This window comes from Rhinatrema bivittatum, chromosome 1 (assembly GCF_901001135.1).
Source record: "Rhinatrema bivittatum chromosome 1, aRhiBiv1.1, whole genome shotgun sequence".
NCBI lineage: Eukaryota > Metazoa > Chordata > Amphibia > Gymnophiona > Rhinatrematidae > Rhinatrema > Rhinatrema bivittatum.
Window position 1 is genome coordinate 637,930,751 of NC_042615.1, and position 23,553 is coordinate 637,954,303.

The following is a 23,553-nucleotide window of genomic DNA, read 5'->3' on the forward strand; positions in this document are numbered from 1 at the left end:
TTACTAAGGGCAATATAGATTAGCACCAGAACTTGACACTTACTCTTGTATTTCTGTAATTTTACTATTACATTTTTCCTTTTCTTTCACTTTTTATTTTGATCATTTCATGTATCACTTTGGCAACACGTGTAAAATTCTCCTGCCAATAAAGTTATCTGAAATGAATCTGCTCCCCCCACCTCCAGGAGCGAGAACACAGCTTATTGGTAGCAGGCAGGTCCGAGGAACTCAAACGATTGGTTTAAGGAAACCAGGAAGTAGAGCTGGAAGGCAGACAAGCTGGGCAGGCTAATTTGAGGTTAACTATTAAACTTTTCTGTCTCTGTTCACAAGATTCTGTCACGGATGCATAATGTTGGAATGAATAGGCGAAAAAAAAATTGTAATTTTTGCGGTTTTAGGGTACAATTACACAGCTGGCAACAGTAATGCTGTGACGCCAAATGGCAAAGGCTCAGCCGTGCCCATTCCCCTTCTCTGCACTACACTACCCAGAATGCAGGCAGGAAACAAGCGCAGGAAGTTCAAAGTCTGAAAAATCTGAGGCACTCCGCACCGTACGTCGCGGAAACCAGTGACTTCTTAGTTTATTCTCGTCGATGACGTTGAGAGCGGACCCTTAATACCATACTCGCGTCTCCCACGTACGTTGGCATCTAATTTGTCTAGCTCGGAATGTGCCCTTCTTTCCACGCTACCCAGCCCTTTTTTTTCTCTCCCCGGCATCAGTCATATGACGGGGACGTTCCAACGTAATACCGCGGTGGCTGTTGAAGCTTGAGTTGTGATGAGAGTGAGCTGGGCTCTGCGTTGCACTTGGCTGCCTGCAGGTAGCGCGCGGACCCTGTGCCGACCCACGCAGGCGACTGGCGTTGCTGTGCTGTCACGTGCCTTCACAGGGTGAGGTACGGGGCGATGGGGGGGCGGCCTGGTGCTGCAGCTGCTGCTCGTAGGCTCTCTCCCGTGCCCCCCCCCCCCCCCCCCCTGTATATGACCTAGAGCGAGTTCTGGAAGCAGGCGGGCTGGTATTCACGACAAAGGGTGCTCTGAAGCTTAGGCTCGTAGTGTGAGCCCGAGCGGAGGAAAGCGGGAGGTAATCTGGAAAACTCTTGTGGATGTATGGAGCAGCCCTCCAGTGGGGGCAAGTATTCAAGAAAGCGTGGGCTAAGCACAGAGAAGTCTTAGCTGTGGGCTTGCAAAGGTAAATAAAGCCTGCTAAAAACAGCTTGCGGTAGAAAAAGAAAATGGGTGGCTTAGAGGACTCTTGCAGAGTCATATTTAAATTGCTTTTCATTTGTCAGGCAGTTTAATCATTCTACTTTATAGTTGTGATGTAATCATGTTCCAGCGGGGTCAGGCAGCAGATAGACCTGGTTTTCCCAGTGTGCAGGGTCCTCCTGGCTATGTACAGTATGGACACTATAAATTATGGATGTGCAAATATTTTTTTTGTTTTTGGATGATGTTTTCTCCTGGGTATCATTTTATTTAATGTTCATTTTGTTGTTATAGTTTGTAGCAATGAAGGAAAAAGAAAAGCAAAACCAGAAAAACAAAATGAGGCCTTCCCAAGTTCCCACCCACCTCTATGTACCAGGGCCAGGAACCTCCCCGTTTACCTGATCTGTGGGGTTCTGCCATGGCCTGGAGCAGGCCTCCAACAACTTTCTTTGATTCTTCAGAAAATGATGTTCCTGCTTTAAGTAGGCGCTGCACTGTTATCAGTACAACATGTCCTTAAAGCGGCCATGTTATTTTTTTTGAAGATGTCAGAGGCCTGCTCTCGGCTGTGGTAGCGGGACAGGCCTCGAACCTAGCTTTTGATGCTGGGGCTGGGCTACAATGTTGGCCCTGGGCCTCAGACTTTTCCATTTATTTCTTCCCAAAATAAAATCAATGAAATCTTATTAGTTTTTCTTTTGTTTTGTTTTGAAAACAAGAAACGAAATAGATGTCGTTTCAAACGAATGCACATCCCTACTATCAGCTACAGAGCTCTGGGAATGAGCCCCACCCCTCCTCACTTTACTCCCCTTCCCATCCACCGGGGTACCACTGGAGCTAAAGCTGACCCTGGTGGCAGGTATTCATTTTTCTTAGCTAATCAATACTGTAAAACAGGGGTAAGCACCTCAGATTCTGAAGTGCAACAAACAGGTTTGGTTTTCAGAATATCAACAATGAATATGAATCATCTATTTGCATGCACTACCTATAGTGTATGTAAATGTCATGTATAAAAATTGTTTGGTATCTTGAAACTAGACCTGTTTGTATCACTCAAGGACCAGAGTTGCCTGGCCCTGTAGTAAAGCATTTCGGTCCGCCTCAAGGCCAAAAAAGGGCTACCCTCTGTACATATCCCATACTTTCCACTTGGATCCTAGCTGAAAGGCCAAGAAATGATTGATGAGGAAGTTTTCAACTTAGACTCAGGTTTGACAGAAAATATTTCTTCAGAGAAATGGGAAATCTGCTCTTTGGACTGGATGAATTGTTAAGTGGAAAGACAGTTAACTTAAGCAAGAAAGAAAATATCCATCCCAAATAGTATTGTGACAGTCGTGCTATTGTGACTATTATGGGAAGTACTTCATGGTTTTTATTGGATTTGTGGCTAGTGTGGCAGTATGTTTTTGGAACAGAATATAGGAAATAGGGGCGAGAACAATAAACAGTATTACAGAGCTAATGTTAAATTGTTTTAGTAACAGTCTACAAAAAGCCACTTGGTAATTACATCCTAGGAGTTATGACTCTGTTTAGTGCTCCGACTGTTTGATGACAACACCTTTTCTTTTATACTGACAACAGAAACAAAATTTTCCCCATCTTTGTGCACATGGGAAAATTCTGGATATGTCTCATGAACTAAGATGCAGTGCAGTATGAAGTTTTGCTCTAATTTAAGGTGCAAGAGTACACAGCATGCTGTTTGCATCAGTTTCGGTGTAGCTGTCCAGTCTAGTTTTAAATGATGGAATATTGCAACCAGACTAAAGAACAAAGATCCCAATGACCTGTCTCTGATGTCACTACTCCATTTCAGTTTGAACCTTTGAATGCGATAGAATCTGGATGTAAAAACATTTATAAAAAGTAGTGCTGTTTTCCCTGACGCATCCAGTCTACGTATTATTAACTTTTGACTCTGTTGTCAGAGACTTTCTGTCCTTAACAGTCAAACATTTGCAAAATTGCGATTATAGGTCCCTCCCAGCGCAGTTGTTCTACAAAACACGGTCTCTGTGAGACTACAAATAGACCTTGCAAGGACAAAGATATTGGACATTTGAGATTTCTCTGCCCTATCATTTTTTGATTCTAGATTGTGTGTGGTTGGGGCCTGCACCTTTTCTCTTGTGCTGTCTCTGACAATGCCAGGTTTTGTATAAGAATTGTGAAAGTGATATTATTTAGATTTATATTCCACTTTTTCTGCCAATTCAAAGTGGATTACATTCAGGTACTGTATTTATTTTCCTGTCCCCAGAGAGCTCACAATCTAAGTTTTGTATCTGAGGCAATGGAGGGTGAAGTGACTTGGTCAATCACATAGGAGTTGCAGTGGGATTTGAATCCTGGGTTCCTTGGTTTGTAGATTGCTACTCCTCCACTTCATATCATATCTCACACTTGGTAACTTCTCAGTTCAGTAAGAAGTTCTTACATTAGTGTTCCCATCTCTCAGTTGATGGAAGAAATTCTTTTTTTCTTATCCTTCTGCTAGACCAGTCTTTACTTTAGGGAAACTCCCCTCCTCCGCAGTTGGTGGAGACAGAGCCACACCTCTCTGATTTCTTCAGTGATATCATGCTCATTATAAAGGAGGTGTAGTTTAGGGCAGCCATTAGCTTTTCTCTGTCTCCAGCAGGAAGTGGATCAGAATCTTTACTAAAGCTTGTCCTGTCCAGTTCTCAGACCACCTGGGACTCCTTACGAGATTTCCCATGGTGAGCTAACTCCTTAGACTCTTACCTCTGGACTTTCGCTCAAGCCCCTTGGATAGTGCTCCCAGCTCCCTGTGAGGTCCTAGCAGGGGGTTCCTCCTTCCTACGGGGAGACGGAAACCTGGGATATGGCCCTCTTCTCCTGAAGAGCTTTCTTGGGTTGCCCCCCCAACACTCCTCTACTTTCTCTGTAGAGGACCTCTGGGACAAGGCTAATCAGGAAAAGTTAAGCGGGGAAATAGAAGCAGTTTCCCTCCCCGGTCCAAAAGAGTAGGAAGTTGGGCATAGTCAAAGCACTGCTGGTGCGAGCAGCTGATACTCGCCAAACGGAAGCTTCATGCGGGTATCAATGCGCTCTCTTTGCGCCGAATGGAGGTGCTACATTGGGAGGCAGTTACATGCAGTTTTCTGCATGGATTGGAAGTCATATGCTGGACAAAAGGACCCTTGGGGGATATTGACTGCCAGTGTGTATAACGGAAGCTCCAGACAAAATGAATAGAGGCAAGTGGTGCCTCGTTTGTGGAACTAAGAAAGTACCCAGGGTAGCTGGCTCAATTTGCCCATTGTGTGATGCTGCCTCTCTTTCACAAGAAGAAAGAGAACATTTCCTAGCGTGTAGCAGATGGATTCAGGACCAATGGGTATAGTGTACTCGTGCTAGCAGTTGGAGACGGATCAGATTTCAATCTGATGTCAGCACCTAGTACATATACCCCTGCAGGAAGTGCAGCCAATCAGTATTTTCTGTCTCCAAAGCAGTTAGGAGCTATCTCACGCTCGCTGAGCGTTCTACCAAACAAATTTTAAAGAATCCTACCTGAAGACGAGCCCCGCACTGCTGCGGTGATACCCTCGGGTCCCTTCCCCACTCGAGTTTCCCGAGGTGATTTCCGTGGTCCCTCGGAGGTAAGAGCCTCGGTCCGGTGGCCGATTCGCGGCAGGGACCTAGCCCCCAAGTGAGAAGGGCTCGGGCGCGGCTTAGAGGCAGCCTCGGTCCGGAGCCGTTCGTGGCGAGGACTTAGCCCCCGAGCGAGACAAGTTCGGGCGCGGCTTAGAGGCGGTGGGCGCACATCCTCGAGCGCGGCGGTGAAGGTAATCACCCTCTCCCCTCGCAGTCGGAGACCGCCCAGTCGCAACCGGGAAGCGCCGAAGACAAGGTAAGGCGTACATCCTTTACTTACTGGTCTCCGAGGAAGGATTAACAGGGTCTGCCCACGTGGAGACCCTCCAAGGAGGTCGCCATATTGCTTGCCTGCTTGCCGTCGCCATCTTGTTCGCTGCCCTCCGCCCGCTCGAGCGCCCAAATAAAGCTAATCGCTCAAGCAACGGGCGAGTATATTAGGCGCCCGAAAATAGTTGGGCGCGTATCTTAGGCGCCCAAGGATCGGGCGCATATCATAGGCGGCCAAGGTTTGGCGCGTATCATAGGCGCACATAATTGAGCGCGTATTATAGGCGCCGATAATTGGGCGCGTATAATAGGCGCACATTGATAGGCGCACATCTTTAGGCGCACGTTAGTAATCCTCCGTGCTTAAGCCTCGCGCATACTACTAAGCGCACATCTACAGCTGGGAGCGCATCGGCGCACATTGATATCCGACGCAATGGATCGCATAAGAGCCCACGCGTCCGCAGAAGCGGCACCTCCAGAGTCAGGCATAATTGCTCTAGGCCTCTGCTCTGCATGCAACCTCAGAGCCGCACAGAGCGAGGAAGCAGACGCCCTATGCGCCCAATGTGAAGAGGCCATAGGAGCTCCAGCCCACGGCCAGGCTCACCCAAGATTAAACGCTAGCTCCTCAAGAAACACCCCGGACCTAGCAGGCCCCAGTGAGACCATCCCTCAGACGGGGACCCCCAGAGACCTGGCACCCCTCAACTTAGATCCGGCCTCGCTCTCCTGGGTGGAATTATTCAAAGGGATCCACGCCTTTGTCCGGATGCAGTCTGAGTACCGAGCAGACCCATATCCACCGGAAGACCCTCATGCCCCAGGACCCTCGAGGCCTAGGCACAGGCCCCCACCTCCCAGAAGCCCCACATACGGGGAAACTGATTTATTTATTTATTTATTTATAGGTTCTTCTATACCGCGGTACGTATAGTAATACATCACCTCGGTTTACAGTGAAACATTAATTTAGCAACAGGCTTTACATTACTCCGAGGAAGAAGTCGAGCCCTTCGAGGAGGGAGAACTTCCCTCGGGGACAGAGCCGCATCAAACCATGAGACGCTTCTTCGCAAAGGAGGACCTTCCGGACCTGGTATCTCAATGCCTATCAGAGCTCGCTATCCCGAACCTAGAATGAATCCCCTGCTAGAGGGCCTCCGACAGACGGTCCACCATTTTCCCCTCCTACAGGCGGCGCAACAGCTAATCGACCTGGAGTGGAACGCACCAGAGTCCTCATTCAAAGGGGGTCAAGCCTTATCCACCATGTACCCCCTGGACCCAGCGACCAAGGAGCTGCTAGTGTGCCCCAAAGTGGAACACCTACTTCTGCTGACCAGATTGCGGACCCAGCTACGTTGGTGGCTACAGTCCAACCACATGAGCCGGGGATCAAGAATATCCTCCCCAACCTGGACCCTGCTCACCACAGATGCCAGCCTAAGCGGATGAGGAGCACACTGCGAAGAGCTAACCGCCCAAGGGCGGTGGAACAAAGAAGAGTCGGGGTGGAACATCAACCGACTAGAGGCACGGGCAGTCAGGCTAGCCTGCCTGCGATTTGCCCACAGACTTCGAAACAAAGCGGTCAGAGTGATGTCTGACAACGCCACCACGGTGGCATACATCAACCGACAGGGCGGAACCAGAAGCCAACAGATTTCCTTAGAAATAGCCCCCCTGATGTCCTGGGCGGAAGCAAATCTCCAGGACATCTCCGCCGTCCACATCGCCGGGAAAGACAACACCACAGCAGACTTCCTCAGCAGAGAAAGCCTAAACCCGGGAGAATGGAAGCTGTCCTCCACAGCCTTCAAGATGATAGTGGATCGGTGGGGGACTCCGGAAATGGACCTGCTGGCGAACAGATCCAACTCTCAAGTACCCAGATACTTCAGTCGCAGGCGAGACCCACAGTCACAAGGGATCGACGCCCTGGTACAGATCTGGCCACCGGAGACCCTGCTATACGCCTTTCCCCCATGGCCCCTGCTGGGCGCAATCATTCACAAGATTCGGCGACACAGAGGCCTAGTCCTTCTGGTGGCCCCGGACTGGCCAAGAAGACCCTGGTACGCAGACATGAGAAGACTACTGGCAGGGGATCCGCTACCCCTGCCTCCACACAGGGACCTACTGCAACAAGGCCCCATCCTCCACGAGGATCCAGCTCAATTCTCTCTTACGGTCTGGCCATTGAGAGGGCCCGACTGAGGAAGAGGGGATACTCAGGGTCAGTAATAGATACCCTCCTCCGAGCACGCAAGTTCTCCACATCTCTAATGTACATAAGGATCTGGTGCGAAGATCACAGCACCAAACCACATTCCGCTAAAGTTCCTATAATTTTGGAGTTCTTACAGAATGGACTTCAGAAAGGACTGTCCCTCAACTCAATCAAGGTTCAGGTGGCAGCCCTGTCATGCTACGGTCCCAGGAGTGAGGGCAACAGCATTGCCACGCACCCAGATGTTTCACGCTTCCTCAAAGGGGTCAAACACATTCGCCCCCCACTGAAATGGCCAGTGCCCCTATGGAACCTCAACCTAGTTTTGGAATTCCTAGCGGGACCCGCCTTCAGACCCCTCCGAGGCCTATCTCTCCGTCTTCTAACCCTTAAGATGGTGTTCTTGCTGGCCATATGCTCGGCCCGCCGCATCTCAGAGCTACAAGCGCTGTCCTGCCATGATCCATTCCTCAGAATCACTCCAGGGATCATTCATCTACGCACGGTTCCCTCCTTACCCAAAGTAGTCTCACACTTCCACCTCAACCAACCATATCATTGCCAACCATGGAAGGTTTGAAGAAGTCGGAAGAAGATCGATCCCTGTGCCATCTCAACATTGGCAGATTGCTATCCAGATATCTGGAAATGTCAGAACCAGTACGAAAGACTGACCATCTGTTCGTCCTTCACAGCGGAAAGAAGCAAGGGGAAGCGGCCTCTCGGGCAACCATTGCCTGCTGGATCAAAGAAGTCATCAAGGCGGCCTATGTAGAAGCGGGAAAGCCACCACCTCTACAGGTCAAGGCCCACTCTACCAGAGCTCAGGCGGCCTCCTGGGCAGAAACTAGATTACTGTCGCCTGCCGAAATCAGCAGGGCGGCAACATGGTCCTCCATCCATACCTTCTCCAGATTCTACCGTCTGGATGTCCAGGCACGGGAGGACACAGCATTTGCAAGAGCTATCCTAATCGGACCTCGGGCAGCCTCCCACCCAGTTCGGGAGTAGCTTTTATACATCCCATTGGTCCTGAGTCCATCTGCTACACACTAGGAAATGGAGAAATTACTTACCTGATAATTTCCTTTTCCTTAGTGTAGACAGATGGACTCAGCAGCCCACCCTCAGCTGCCTTTATACATGGTGGTTCATCAAATCAATTTTGATGTTTTTTCCTTTACATAGGGCATCCACCCTGCCGGGTGTCGACGCTTTCCGGTTGAAGATACTGGCGGTCTCAATCAACCAGTTCAATTAATCAAAATTAATCAGATTTTAACGTTGCACCTAAATTATCAGAGTCAAACTCATTAAGTTAATCAATCACACATATATCCATACTGCTTTGCAAGGAAGAATACTGATCGGCTGCACTTCCTGCAGGGGTATATGTACTAGGTGCTGACGTCAGATTGAAATCTGATCCGTCTCCAACTGCTAGCATGAGTACACTATACCCATTGGTCCTGAGTCCATCTGTCTACACTAAGGAAAAGGAAATTATCAGGTAAGTAATTTCTCCATCATGCCTCCTCTCTTCCCTCTTTGGGGGGGGGGGGCAGGAAGAGCCTAGTAGCCCCCAGGTTAAAGACAGGGAGAGACTGGAAGAGGCATTTCCTAAAGAACCAGAAAACTTGGAACCTCCTTCCATAGCTTCCTCTGGAAGCATACCAGAATAAGGCAGGAACTATACCAGAACCCAAGGGTAAGGCTTATGTTGGGGTCTTTTCAACTGAGTTTGTCTTAGGCATCAAACCTATGAGACGATGCAAGCGAATCAAGGTCTGGGACTCTCGCCTCAGGAAGAGCCATTGGGTCCACCTACAAACGGGCTAAACTAATGGTAGGGAGTCTGAGACTACCTAGTAAAGACTCTACACTAGAATCTAGGGAATCCACAGGAGGCCTGGGTTCTGACCAATCAGAAAAGCATGAAGGAGAATGGTCCTCTAAAGAAGAGGATTTCTGAGAGGTCCACTTCTTTTGAAAAGAAAAACTGCCAATCTTAATAACGAATAGCCTAGCAGCACTTAAGATCTCCAATCCATTGAAAAAAATCAAGTGGATGGAGATCCTATCCTATTGGGAAGACTAAGAACTCCTAAAACCTTCCCATTACATCCAGCACTGAAAGAAATGATAATGGAAGAGTGGGAATTTCCTCAAGGGCCATTAAGAGGCACCAAGGCACTAGAGGAATTATACCTTCTACCCCAAGAAACCAAAATATTCCTCCTGAAGGTAGATGTATCAGTGTCATCAGTAACCCGCAAAACCACAGTTCCTGTGGAAGGGGGCATGTCGTTAAAGGATCATCAGGACAGGAAAAAGACAATAACGAAACTTTTTACATCCCCTTCGGTCATATCGACCATGCTAAAAGCCATAATGATTTTGGCCTTGGTGTACATTCAGGTGTGGTCTTTGTTCAAGAAGTTTTGCCACCTTATGGAAATTCCCCCTGGAGGCAGATATACCCCACATCTTGCTTTTCATTCAAAAAGGTCTAGAAAAATCATCTTCCTGTCTGTTCTCACACAAGAACCCCTGCAGATTCACATGCCCTGGTTAAATGTAATATGTTTGATAGAGTAACTAATCTTGATATTAGCCAAATTATTGCCAGAATTAACCCTACTATTCACCCACATGATCTAATTCCACCCAGTTCCTTGAAGCAAGTAAATGGTGTTAGCACCCCAACAATCACAACCTTGATTAATCTCTCTCTCTGAGAAGGAATAGTACCATCTGGGCCAAAGAAAGCTGTGATAAAGCAGATTCTGAAAAATAAAACCAGTAGAATTGATGACTGGGACAGCTATAGGTTCATATCCAACTTGTCGTTTCTCTCAAAAGTATTGGAAAAAGCTGTATTATCTCAACTTGTGGATCATTTGGAAGACTAAGATATTCTTTTCCCTAATCAACTGGGATTTAGGAAACATTGTTCATATGAGACTTTATGCCTCTCTGTAGTGGACTCTGTTTTAGGAGGATTTGATTCTGATGAATCTTATTTTCTTGTGCTAGTCGATTGAACAGCTGCCTTTGACACTGTGGACCATATCCTGTTATGCCATCAGCTGAGCAACATTGGGATTGAAGGTAGTGTTCTCAGATGGTTCTCGTCATTCTTATCTAAATTAGACAATCACATATCTGATACTTTCCATATCGATACAGGTGTCCCTCAAGGTTCAGCCTCTCGGCAACACTAGTTAATATTTATATGCTCCCACTGTGCAAATTACTGACTGATTTAGGAATTTTTCTTCCTGTATGCTGTTGACTTACAATTTTATATACCATTCTCTAAATCATTTGAAAATACAGTATCGACACTTATCGAATTATATGAAAACAATACAGCAATAACTATCTCATCTTTAACTAACATTAAACCCTAGAAAGATTGAAGTCATTTGGTAAAGTAGGAATCCTTCTAAAGTTAAACCTCTGGTTCTAGACTTGGGCACTTTTCAAATTACTCCGACAAACCAAGTATGGAATTTAGGTATCCAGCTGGATGAAAATCTTACTATGAAAAACCACATCAATAAATTAATTAATACAGGTTACGCCATGTTATGTATGTTAAATCTTTGAAACCTTAATTAACTTTCAAAAACTTCCGTACTGTATTGCAAACTCATATTTTCTCCAATATAGATCATTGTAACTTTCTATTACTTGGTCTTCCTGCATGTCTCTTGAAACCATCACAACTATTACAAAACGCCTCAGCTACACTTTCAGTAGGAACCAGGAAATTTGATCACATTACACAGTCACTGATCTCGCCACACTGGCTGCCTGAGCAGTCCCGAATCTATTATAAAGTATTAACACTGCTATGATCAGCATGACATTACAACCATACACTAAGATCTCAAATAAAGGACTATTGACTGTTCCCACTATATGGAGTATACATCTGACTCAAGTAAGAGATCATGTGTTTTCCATAGGTCCAAAGCTTTGGAATTCTCTACCTGAGATGATACTTGTGATACCAGATAGAAAAAGATTTAAATGTGAGCTAAAAACATGGCTATTCAAAAATGCATATAACCTAATAACATCAGAATGCAAAGAACTACAATAACGAGAGATTAATTGCAAGAGAGATTAATTAAAGCATGAAGAATAAAACAGTGAGAGAACATAACAATCTTAAAACAATGTACAGACTATTAAGTGATATTTGTTATTAGATTGTAAGCCCTCTGGGGATTGGGAAATACCTACAGTACCTGAATGTAATCCTCTTTGAAGCACTGAAAAAAGTGCGAAAAGCGGAATATAAATAAAAATAATATTTTCCTGTTACTTACCTTAAGTCTTAGATCTTTAGTAAGCAATTTAATATGTATTGAAACATCTCATTTCATTGGAGATTTGTTCATCTCTGCTTATGAGATCAACCTATGTAAACTGTCAAGACTCCTTGATTAATAGTTATGAATGTTACTTCTGTAAACCACTGTGATCATTACATGGAGCAACAGTATATAAAATGTCTAAATACCGCCAGCTGTTCCTGCTATTTCAAAAAAGTAGTATGTTTTCTGCCTCCCTCTGCTGGTGTAGGAGTGTAAATCAGCCATCTGGACTGGTCTGTCAGAACTGGAGAAAAGGAAATTTCCGCTTAAATTCCACCTTTCATAATGTTAGCCATTCACTTGGATACTTAGTAGATTGAGAGCTTCTGTTGCAAACTCGACCAAGAACTGCAGTGCTCTCGGAGTTCAGCATGAAAACCAAAGAGCGATTGAATGAATATGTACGTTACATTAAAATTCCTGCATAAACTCTATGGGACACTGAACTCCTAGCCCAGTGTATCTGCCTGACGTTAATTTATAGTGCTGCTTTATTGGCTTACAGCATAAAATTTGTAAATAATAAAATAGCTCGTCTTTGCCCCTATGCTAATGTAAATAAAGGTAGTAACTGATTACCAAATCAACTTTTTTTTTTGCCTTAGGAAAACCACTGCTGTCAGCACTTCATAAAAAATGTAGTAGTAATCTTTAGTTTTAAACAGAGCTTATCTAATACTATATTTACTGTATATGCTCTGCGTTTTGCAGTTTCTCATTAGAGGGGCAGCTGTCTCACAAACTGATATTTTTCACCATTTTCCTCTTAATGTGCTGATGGCAAATGCTAATTACAACCCCCCCCCCAAAAAAAAAAATACTTGTTTGTTTTTAGAGTGAACAATATGTCAGAAATGCAGAGGACCCCTAAGCAAGAAATGGTTTCCCAGCTTCATAATTCAGCAGCAAGTGGAGATAAGATGCAGCTGTCGGCACTGCTTGGTCACTCCTTGTCTCTTATCGATGAAGCCACCGAGAAAGGTTGGACCGCACTCATGTATGGGGCCCGCAATGGACACTTCAGTGTGGTGCAGATGCTGCTTGAGAAGGGGTAAGGAAGCCACCTTGTTCTTTCAGTTTCCTTTGCCACTTTTGTGCCCCACTAGAGATCTGCTGCATTTCACAGTAATAGTAATCACATACCTGCTTTACCAGTAGTACATTTCCAGAGTTTCTTTTCTACATAGTCATTTATCTACAAGTTTTGTTTCTTTGTATACAACTTTTATTGATTTGACTATGTAGCACATGGTAAAAAAAAACATTAAGGAAATGCCTGAAAATGAGTTGTCATCAAATTGGAGTCTTCATCTAAGGAGTACACAATACCAGCTGCAATGAAACAGGAACAAGGCGCAGAAGGGAGAGGTCCCCTTTGTACTATTATGCTTCAAGATGAAGAACATCTTCTTGGTGATAGAAATGAAGCAGGGGAAATATTAGATTTTGTATTTTATTCAGTGCCCTAAATTGGATAAAATCAATGATATGAAAACCAGTATTGTAACTTTGAAATTCAGTAACCATTTAGTGGAATGACATTAATCCTGACCCTTGATTGGCACCTTTATTTGAATATATTAGTGAAATAGACCAACCAAAGCTCTTGGTGAGACGGTGGGAGGCCCAGTTTAAATTCTCAGACATAGTTTCTGCTCACTAAGCTGGCAGCAGCTGGGAGCACCGTACAGACAGTGATCACAGCCCTGGGAGGAAGTCTGAGCCATCATGTACAACAGTAACATGTATTATGCAGGCTCAGGATGCATATATACTGGATTCTGTAGAGAGCTATAAGCAGTAGTAGATCTTTTACTTCAGTGACTTAACTATGGAGAGAGGTATAAAAATGATGAAAAGATCAAAGAGAGAAAATTAAAATATGTATTTGTACTGGTGATGATGATGCTATTAGAATCTCTGCCATTATGAATAGCATCTTGGTAGAGAACAGAGCTTTCTTTTTGCTGTCATGATCATCTGCTGTTTTTGTTTGTAGGTGTGACAGATCCCTAGTCAATAAAACAGGTCAAACTGCACTTGACATTGCTAAGTTTTGGGGCCATAAACACATTGTTGACTTATTGTCCAGCAGTAAGGGAGGGCCGAAGCCCTGGTTCCTGCCTGATGGCGCAGCAGAGGGACCTGAAAATTACTTTGGCAGCTCTCTGTTGGACAGGAAAAGCGAGAAGAGAACTGATGCTAATTGGCTAAAGACTAAACAAAGCCAGGCCACTACAGTCTATGTCCTGTTTTCAAAACTAAACCCGCTGGTAACCTCAAGAGAAGAAGAAGAGAATTCACAGCAACCAAAAGTGAAACTCTGTAGATTGCACCATGACGAGGTGAAGGAGTTCTTGTCTCAACCTGAGGATGTTTTTCTGATTTTTCTTGGCGTTGAACTGCCACTGAATAGGAATCTGCTTGAGCCCACAGAAGGATCCAGTCGTATGGAGGAGCAGGAGGATGGGCTGGTTGCCTGGTTTGCTCTCAACGTAGATAATGTTTCTGCTGAACAGTTCAGTCAAAAGCATGATAGCTGCTACTTTCTTCAGCCTCCAATGCCACAACTTCTGCGACTGAGCCAAGAGGAATCTGGTAAAGTATCATAAATATGTGGTGTAATCTTAAGTGATGGAACCATTTAGATAAGCCATTGGTTCCTTGCCAAGCTTTTTTTGGTTCTGCTGAGATTCGATCAAGAAATAGTTGCCTGTCGTGGTTAATTTGGAGGGGCGTGGAAGGAAAAAAGTTTGAAGGAGATTGATAACTGTTTATGTGCTCTAAATTCAAGGCTTAACTAGTGGAAGTATTCCTTTCTTCCCCCTCCCCTCACCAGACTGATAGATAGATTTTAGACTTAAATTATTTGTGCTGTAGCTTGTTTTGATGAGTGCCTTCTGGTGTTAGGAATATCTGTCTGTTTGTTTTTTTTTGTGCTGTAGCTGCAGGGAAGCAAGTTTACCATATTTCATTCCTTTGTGCAGATTGGGGGAAATGCAGATATCTCTGAATACTATTCTACTGCTGTCTGCAGCAGGATTGAGCCCTCTTTAAGAAAACATAGATCACAAGGTCCAAACTAAAATTTTCTCTCTAGCTACAGACTGCTTTCACATATCTGAACAAGAGTCTTTAGATTCTTGTTCAGATATGAGAGCTCTCTGATCATGCCATTTGACACACTTTGTATCCATTCTCTCAGTGGAAATTAATCCAGAAATTTTGGAAACTTTCAAGGTAACTTGTCAAACTTCTTTCCCCATTCTTGCATCTTCTTTCGATCTCTAGCACTATCTTTTGATAAACATATGGTAATAGAAAAAATCCAACTGATCACCAACTCATGAATTACCCACCATCACAAAAAGGTGATCTGTATTTCAAAAAGTGTGCTGATATCAACAGTGCATTATCAGGAAGCTAACACCTAAATGTGAAGAGTATTGTTCATCTAATCAATAGCATACCAAAGAAGCACTCGCATTCTTAATTATCTTCGATTGTCACAGTTGGCCTTTGGAGGATATATGAAAAAGAGCAAAGATAGATGATTAAGCATATGAGTATTTTTCAGGTGCTGTGATTGGATGAAGGAAACTCTTTACCTTTGAGTGTTACCTTCCTGCTAATGCAGTGTTGATATGAGCACACTGTTTTTCACTCATTTTTTTAGGTAATGTTATATAAGTGGATAATTGCCAGGTTCTTGTGGCCTGGTTTGGCCTCTGTTAGAAACAAGATGCTGGGCTTGATGGACTCTTGGTCTAATCCAGCGTGGCAATTTCTTATGCTTCTTATGTAAGTGGGGAATTTTTATTTTTTTTTGTGAAATATAGGAGATCACCTATTTGTAATTGTTTGTACACCTTCGGTAATACAGATCCAGCTGTTCTGACCACAGATGAAAATTAACACCCAGTATCATGCCTGTACAATATACTTTAACATTTCTTCAGTCTTTGTCTTGCTATGCCTTGATCTTGTTCAAAGCAGAATTAAAGTTGCTGTCCTCATTAATTATATTCTTAAAATAAATACTAGTGTGAAAGACCATACATGAAGCATAAAGGGTACACTTTTTATGTTTGTTTATACCTTCATCTGCTCTTGCTTGCTCGGGCTGATGATAGGGCTGTAGGTTCTTCCTGTGCATTCCTCCAGTAACCCAGGAAGATGTAACCATTCATCCTGTTTCCTATGCTGTATTGGTATCTACAGTTTTCAAGGAGGAGCTGAAGAAGATCCAGGCGTTTGATTGCAGAGATGCAAGCACCAGTGCATCAACATTGTAGATTGCTTTGTAGAGATCAGCCAGCCACTGCTTGAGAAGCTGTATGCATCTGGTGGAAAGGCCCTGATGACGGTTCCTAGAGAAATAACATTGAGAACCGGTGTCAATTTCCAGTGTTTCAGGGAAGGGGAAAGCTCCCCTGAGATGAATAAATCCTTTAGGGTCTAGTTACCAACAGATAAGAAGGGATTTCTTCTTTGGGGCCTAGTCTGATTGAACCACCAAATCCTGATCCTGGCTCATATTCTCCTAGGGATTCATCTATGGATATGAGGGCTGTTCTGATCAGGAGTCAAAAGGTCTTCCCTCAGACCCCTCTCCTTCACAGGAAAGGAGAGTCTCTTCTGGAGGATCTCTCCTTTGCCATGGAGACCATTTCTTTTGAGTCACAGGAGGAAGAAGAATCCAGGGCAAAAATGCTTGACATCCTCTTAATTTGTGAATCCCCCCAAAGTAAATTGTGGCCGTCGCAGTCCATGAGATCCTGCGGGAAATTAGTTGAGAATGTAGGAGAACTCTTTCTGTCTGTTTCCAGTTTATAAGAAGGCGGACACAGTTTGTCCAGAAGGCTCCCAGATTCGAGAAGCAGCAAACTATCTCATCAGTCAATTAGTCTGATCCATTCTGAGGCAAAGAGATCTAGAACCCACTCCTCAGTGCCCCTTGACTTTATTGGGAACATGGTTTATCAGGGCATTGTTTTCAGTGCTGAATAGCATGCTACCAGCTCTTCATGGGGCAACATATACAAAACATACTGAAGCAGGTGAAGGTTGTGACAGAACATCTCCTTCAGGAGCCTTATGGCACCCTGGAGTCACTGATGGCTCAAGGGTTTCTGGAGTAGATATTGGTGCTCACAGACTTCCATTACTGCATGGTTCAGACATCAGACAAGATATCCAGAGAAAGTCGCACTGATGTATCATATATTGTAGAGAATCTCTTTGGCAATAAATGAAGAACCACTGTACTACGCTTCAGATCCTCTCTATTGACACTCCAGACACACCCTCCACGTGTAGGAAACATTCAAGTGAGGTGCTGAGGAGTCTCTTCTAGCCTTCGAGGAGACATTGTCTTCTACTCCCTCATCTTCATCTGCAGGAGAGAACGTAAGAATCCTGGGTCAGAACATAGAATCCTTCAAACCTAGTATCCTATTTCCAAAAGTAGCCAATCCATGTCCCAAGTATCTGGCAAGATCCCAAACAATAGATATATCCCATGCTGCTAACGCTCAAGGAGAGTAGTGGCTTTCCCCAAGTCTACCTGTTTAATAATAGTTTAGGAACTTCTCCAGAAACATGACCAAATCTTTTTTTTTTTTTTTAAACCCAGTTATACTAACTGCCTTTACCACTTCCTCTGACTGTGAATTCCAGAGCTTAATTTTGTGTTGTGTGAGAGAGAATTTTCCTGGGTTTGTTTTAAATGTGCTACTTAGTAACTTCATGGAGTGTCCCCTATGCTCTGTATTTTTTGATAAACAACCATTTCACATTTACCCATTCTCATCCACTCATGATTTTATAGACTTCTGTCATATTCTCCCTCAGCTGGCTCTTTTCCAAACTGAACAGCCCTGTCCTCTTTAGCCTTTCTTTATAGGGGAACCATTCTATCCCCTTTTATCATTTGGTTGCCTTTCACTCTCATCCCAGACAGCAGAGGGCCCCAAAACTACCACCAGTATCCCAGCCAAAGTTGGATGGGCTTTTGATACTATCTAGTATCTGCCGTATCAAGCAAGCTACTACCCTGCTTTTTTGTGGATGCAAATCTTTTTTTTTTTTCACATTTGTCGTTGAAGCATAGCGCAATGTTGGAGTCGCATTAACTGTGTGTATGTTTATTGAATAAGGATATTAATCTCCAGGTAATAGCTGTCATTCCCGCAAGCTGCCCCCATGCCTCTTCACTTCATTCACATCCTCTAGACTTTATGGATCCACAGTGTTTATCCCACGTCTCTTTGAAATCCTTCACAGTTTTGGTCTTCACCCCTTCCTCCGGAAGGGCGTTCCAGGCATCCACCACCCTCTCCGTGAAGAAATACTTCCTGACATTGGTTCTGAGTCTTCCTCCCTGGAGTTTTAAATCATGACCCCCTGGTTCTGCTGACGTTTTTTTGCAGCGGAAAAGGTTTGTTGTTGTCTTTGGATCATTTAAACCTTTCAAGTATCTGAAAGTCTGTATCATATTTCCTCCAGGGTGTACATATTTAGATTCTTCAATCTCCCCTCATAAGTCATTTGATGAAGACCATCCACCTTTTTGGTCGCCCTTCTCTGTACCGCCTCCATCCTGTCTCTCTCCCTTCGGAGATACTGTCTCCAGAACTGAACACAGTACTCCAGGTGAGGCCTCACCAAGGACCTATACAAGGGGATAATCACATGCCTTTTCTTACTCTATATTCCTCTCTCTATGCAGCCCAGCATTCTTCTGGCTTTAGCTGTGACAAGGGAGGAAGACTCAGAACCAATGTCAGGAAGTTTTTCTTCACGGAGAGGGTGGTGGATGCCTGGAACGCCCTTCCGGAGGAAGGGGTGAAGACCAAAACTGTGAAGGATTTCAAAGAGGCGTGGGATAAACACTGTGGATCCATAAAGTCTAGAGGATGTGAATGAAGTGACGAGGCATGGGGACGGCTTGCGGGAATGGCAGCTTCTACCTGGAGATTAATATCCTTATTCAATAAACATACACACGGTTAATGCGACTCCAACATTGCTCTATGCTTCAATGGCAAGAGGAAATGTGAAAAAAAAGGATTTGCATCCACAAAAAAGCAGGGGAGTAGCTTGCTTGATACGGCGGTTACTACCCCAAAACAAATAAGCCTGATACTTCACTTTCAATGATATCCAGCATAGTTCTCTGCTTCAATGGCAGGGTGAATGATGAAAAGATGATTCATATTCGGACAACAACCAACAAGGACTGAGTTGCATCGGCTGGATAAACATGTATGGGAGTAGCTTGCTATGATGGCGGTTACTACCCCTAAACAATTAGCTAGATACTTCACTTAGATGCAGCTCCAGCACTGCTAACTATATTGATGGCGGGGGTGGAAGGGAAATAGATCGATGGCGGGGGCAGAAGGGAAATAGAACAAAAAAGTCATACAAGGGACAAGAATAACAGATAAGTATGGGGGAAAACAAAAAAAAAGTGAAAGCTTGCTGGGCAGACTGGATGGACCATTTAGTCTTCTTCTGCCATCAATTCTATGTTTCTGTGTTGAGAGCATAGCCAGGAGGCGGACTTGGACATTGTTGCTGTCACGGAAACATGGTTTACGGAATATCATGACTGGGATACAGCAATACCAGGCTATAACTTGTTAAGGAAGGACAGAGAGGATAGGAAAGGGGGAGGAGTGGCTCTATATGTCAGAAACAATATCCAAGCATCTGAGCTGCAAGGAAGATGGGGCAAAGAAGAAGCACTATGGGCAGACTTAAAAAAAGATGGGGCATCCATTTTTATTGGAGTGGTTTACAGGCCTCCAAACCAAAAGGAAGAGCTGGACAGAGATCTGATTGAAGACATCCACAGGATAGCAAAGAAAGGAGAAGTGGTGATCGTTGGAGACTTTAATATGCCAGATGTAGACTGGAGAATCCCATCTGCAGAATCTAAAAATAGTAGAGAAATAGTAGATGCCCTGCAAGTAGCTTTATTCAAACAAATGGTAATGGAACCCACGAGAGAAGGAGCTATACTCGACTTAGTGCTCACTAATGGAGATAATGTCTCAGACGTCCAGGTGGGTGCCCACCTCAGCACCAGTGATCATCAAACGGTATGGTTTAATATCACAAAAAGGACACGAAAAAGAAGCACAAAAACCCAAGTTTTGATGTTCAAAAACACAGACTTTGATGAAATGGGGAAGTACCTGGAGGAAGAACTAAAAGGCTGGGAAAACAAGAGAGATGTGGATCAACAGTGGACCAATCTAAAAGGAGCAATCACCAAGGCAACTAATCTATATGTTAGAAAAGTAAAGAAAAGCAAAAGAAAAATGAAACCTATCTGGTTCTCAAAGGAGGTGGCTGACAAAATAAAGGCTAAAAGAACAGCATTCAAGAAATATAAAAGATCCCAAAAGGAGGAACACAAAGAAGAATATCTGGTAGAACTGAGGGAGACGAAGAAATTAATCAAGATGGCAAAAAGTCAAGCGGAAGAGAGGATTGCCAAAGAGGTAAAGAGTGGTAACAAAACATTTTTCAGATATATCAGTGAAAAGAGAAAAGTTCAAAATGGTATAGTGAAATTGAAAGGTGGAAAGGATCAATGCGTGGAGAGAGACGAAGAAATGGCAGAAATATTAAATGAATACTTCAGTTCTGTGTTCACTAAAGAGGACCCTGGAGAAGGACCAACACTAGTTAACAAGAAACTGGAGGGGAATGGAGTAGATGTAACTCCATTTACAGTAGAAAATGTATGGGAAGAGCTGGTGAAACTGAAAGTGGACAAAGCCATGGGGCCTGATGAAGTTCATCCCAGAATACTGAGGGAGCTCAGAGATGTGCTGGCAGGTCCGCTGTGTGACCTATTCAATAGATCCCTAGAAACGGGAGTGGTGCCGAATGATTGGAGGAGAGCGGTGGTGGTCCCGCTTCACAAGAGTGGGAACAGAGAAGAGGCTGGTAACTACAGACCGGTTAGCCTCACTTCGGTGGTGGGAAAAGTAATGGAGTCACTGTTGAAAGAGAGAATAGTGAACTATCTACAGTCGGGAGAATTGCTGGACCAGAGGCAGCATGGATTCACCATTGGAAGATCCTGTCAGACAAATCTGATTGACTTTTTTGACTGGGTAACCAAGGAATTGGATCGAGGAAGAGCACTCGATGTCATCTACTTGGATTTCAGCAAAGCTTTTGACACTGTCCCGCACAGGAGACTGGTGAATAAAATGAGAAGCTTAGGAGTGAGTGCCGAGGTGGTGGCCTGGATTGCAAACTGGTTGACGGACAGAAGACAATGTGTGATGGTAAATGGAACTCTCTCTGAAGAGAGAGCGGTTTTAAGCGGTGTACCGCAGGGATCGGTGTTGGGACCGGTCCTTTTCAATATCTTTGTGAGCGACATTGCGGAAGGGATAGAAGGTAAGGTATGTCTTTTTGCGGATGACACTAAGATCTGCAACAGAGTGGACACGCCGGAAGGAGTGGAGAGAATGAGACGGGATTTAAGGAAGATGGAAGAGTGGTCGAAGTCATGGCAGCTGACATTCAATGCCAAGAAGTGCAAAGTCATGCATATGGGGAGTGGAAATCCGAATGAACTGTATTCGATGGGGGGAGAAAGGCTGATGTGCACGGAGCAGGAGAGAGACCTTGGGGTGATGGTGTCTAATGATCTGAAGTCGGCGAAACAATGTGACAAGGCGATAGCTAAAGCCAGAAGAATGCTGGGCTGCATAGAGAGAGGAATATCGAGTAAGAAAAGGGAAGTGATTATCCCCTTGTACAGGTCCTTGGTGAGACCTCACCTGGAGTATTGTGTTCAGTTCTGGAGACCGTATCTCCGAAGAGACAGAGACAAGATGGAGGCGGTCCAGAGAAGGGTGACCAAAAAGGTGGAAGGTCTTCATCAAATGACTTATGAGGAGAGATTGAAGAATCTAAATATGTACACCCTGGAGGAAAGGAGGAGCAGAGGTGATATGATACAGACTTTCAGATACTTGAAAGGTTTTAATGATCCAATGACAACGACAAACCTTTTCCATAGGAAAAAAATCAGCAGAACCAGGGGTCACGATTTGAAGCTCCAGGGAGGAAGATTCAGAACCAATGTCAGGAAGTATTTCTTCACGGAGAGGGTGGTGGATGCCTGGAATGCCCTTCCGAAGGAAGTGGTGAAGACCAGAACTGTGAAGGACTTCAAAGGGGCGTGGGATAAACACTGTGGATCCATAAAATCAAGAGGCCGTCAATAAAGAGTGGGTGGCTCACCAGAATGACGGCTACTGCCTGGAGATAATACCCTTATTCAATAAACATACACATGGTTACTGTGACTCCAACATCACTCTAAGCTACAACAGCAAGAGGAAATGTGGAAAAAAGGATTCGCACTCACAAAGTGGGGAGTAGCTGGCTTGTTACGGCGGTTACTACCCCAAACCAAATAAGCCTGATACTTCACTTTCAATACATATCCAGCATAGCTCTCTGCTTCAACGGCAGGGGAGAAGAAAAACTGATACTTCACGCATAGCTCTCTGCTTCAACGGCAGGGGAGAAGAAAAACTGATACTTCACGCATATCCAGCATAGCTCTCTGCTTCAACGGCAGGGGAGAAGAAAAAAGGATTCACACTCACAAAGCGGGGAGTAGCTGGCTTGTTACGGCGGTTACTACCCCAAACCAAATAAGCCTGATACTTCACTTTCAATGCATATCCTGCTTCAACCGCAGGGGAGAAGAAAAACTGATACTTCACGCATATCCAGCATAGCTCTCTACTTCAACGGCAGGGGAGAAGAAAAACTGATACTACACGCATATCCAGCATAGCTCCCTGCTTCAACGGCAGGGGAGAAGAAAAACAACCAATAAGGGCTGAATAACACAGTCTGGGTAAAACAAATAAACATGGGTGTAGCTTGCTTATTGCGGCAGTTACTACCCCTACTACCCCTAACTAATCAAGCTTGATATTTCACTTGGTTGCAGCTCCATCACTGCTCTCTACATTAATGGTGGGGGTGGAAGGGAAATAGAACCAAAGAGCTAAGAGAAACAGATAAGTATGAGAAAAAAATGTGAAGCTTGCTGGGCAGACTGGATGGGCCGTTTGGTCTTCTTCTGCCGTCATTTCTATGTTTCTATGTTTCTATATCCATGCCAGAGAACCTTACTGTCTCGGAAGGCTGAGGTTTCAAGTCAACCATTGGCCCAGAATAACCTCAGACACTGGGGTTCTCAGCATAATCAGAAGAGAGGATACAGATTATGCCTTTTGAAACGCTGTCAAATTATTTACCGAAAAGCCTTTGGTTTGTATCTCAACATCAGAAACTGCTGCAAAAAGAAATCTCCGTCCTCTCTGAGGCCAGTTTGATCTCATTCCACCATGGCAAAGTGCTTCCTGATTCCAAAGAAAACAGGGACTTTGTCCTATTCTAGACCTAAGGGCTTTGAATTGATTTCTAGTAAAGAAAAAGTTCAAAATGACTTCCCTGGGCACTTTGTTTCCCCTCAGAAAAAGGAGATAGGCTGTGCTCACTCCATCTAATGGATTCTTGCACTTGCATAGAGATTTCCTGGTCACAGGAAATATTTAAGATTCATTGCAGGGGAACACCATCTCCAATATCGCATACTGTCTTTTGGTCTAGTTTCAGCGCCAAATGTCTTTCAAAATAACTTGCATTAGTGGCTGTTCATCTACACACATTGAGGGTGAACGTATGTCCTTACCTGGATGATTAGCTAATGAAGAGCACATCTCAATGACGTGACATAGAATCACATGA

At 44.4% G+C, this 23,553-nt stretch overlaps 1 protein-coding gene across 6 annotated transcripts in view; it reads left to right on the top strand.

Moving 5' to 3' along the window:
• Positions 1 to 203: 203 nt before the first annotated feature.
• Positions 204 to 23,553, top strand: part of NUDT12 (nudix hydrolase 12) — a 59,972-nt gene continuing 36,622 nt past the window's right edge. Inside the window, exons 1-3 of one of the 6 annotated variants that reach the window (XM_029572414.1) lie at positions 204 to 301; positions 12,584 to 12,799; positions 13,748 to 14,346. In XM_029572414.1, coding sequence (XP_029428274.1) covers positions 12,594 to 12,799; positions 13,748 to 14,346 — 805 coding nt within the window. In that variant the 5' untranslated portion in view covers positions 204 to 301; positions 12,584 to 12,593. Of the gene's footprint in view, positions 302 to 482; positions 648 to 676; positions 909 to 961; positions 1,205 to 12,583; positions 12,800 to 13,747; positions 14,347 to 23,553 lie in introns of those variants that run through there. The other 5 variants (XM_029572394.1, XM_029572384.1, XM_029572369.1 and 2 more) reach the window with 5 other exon arrangements.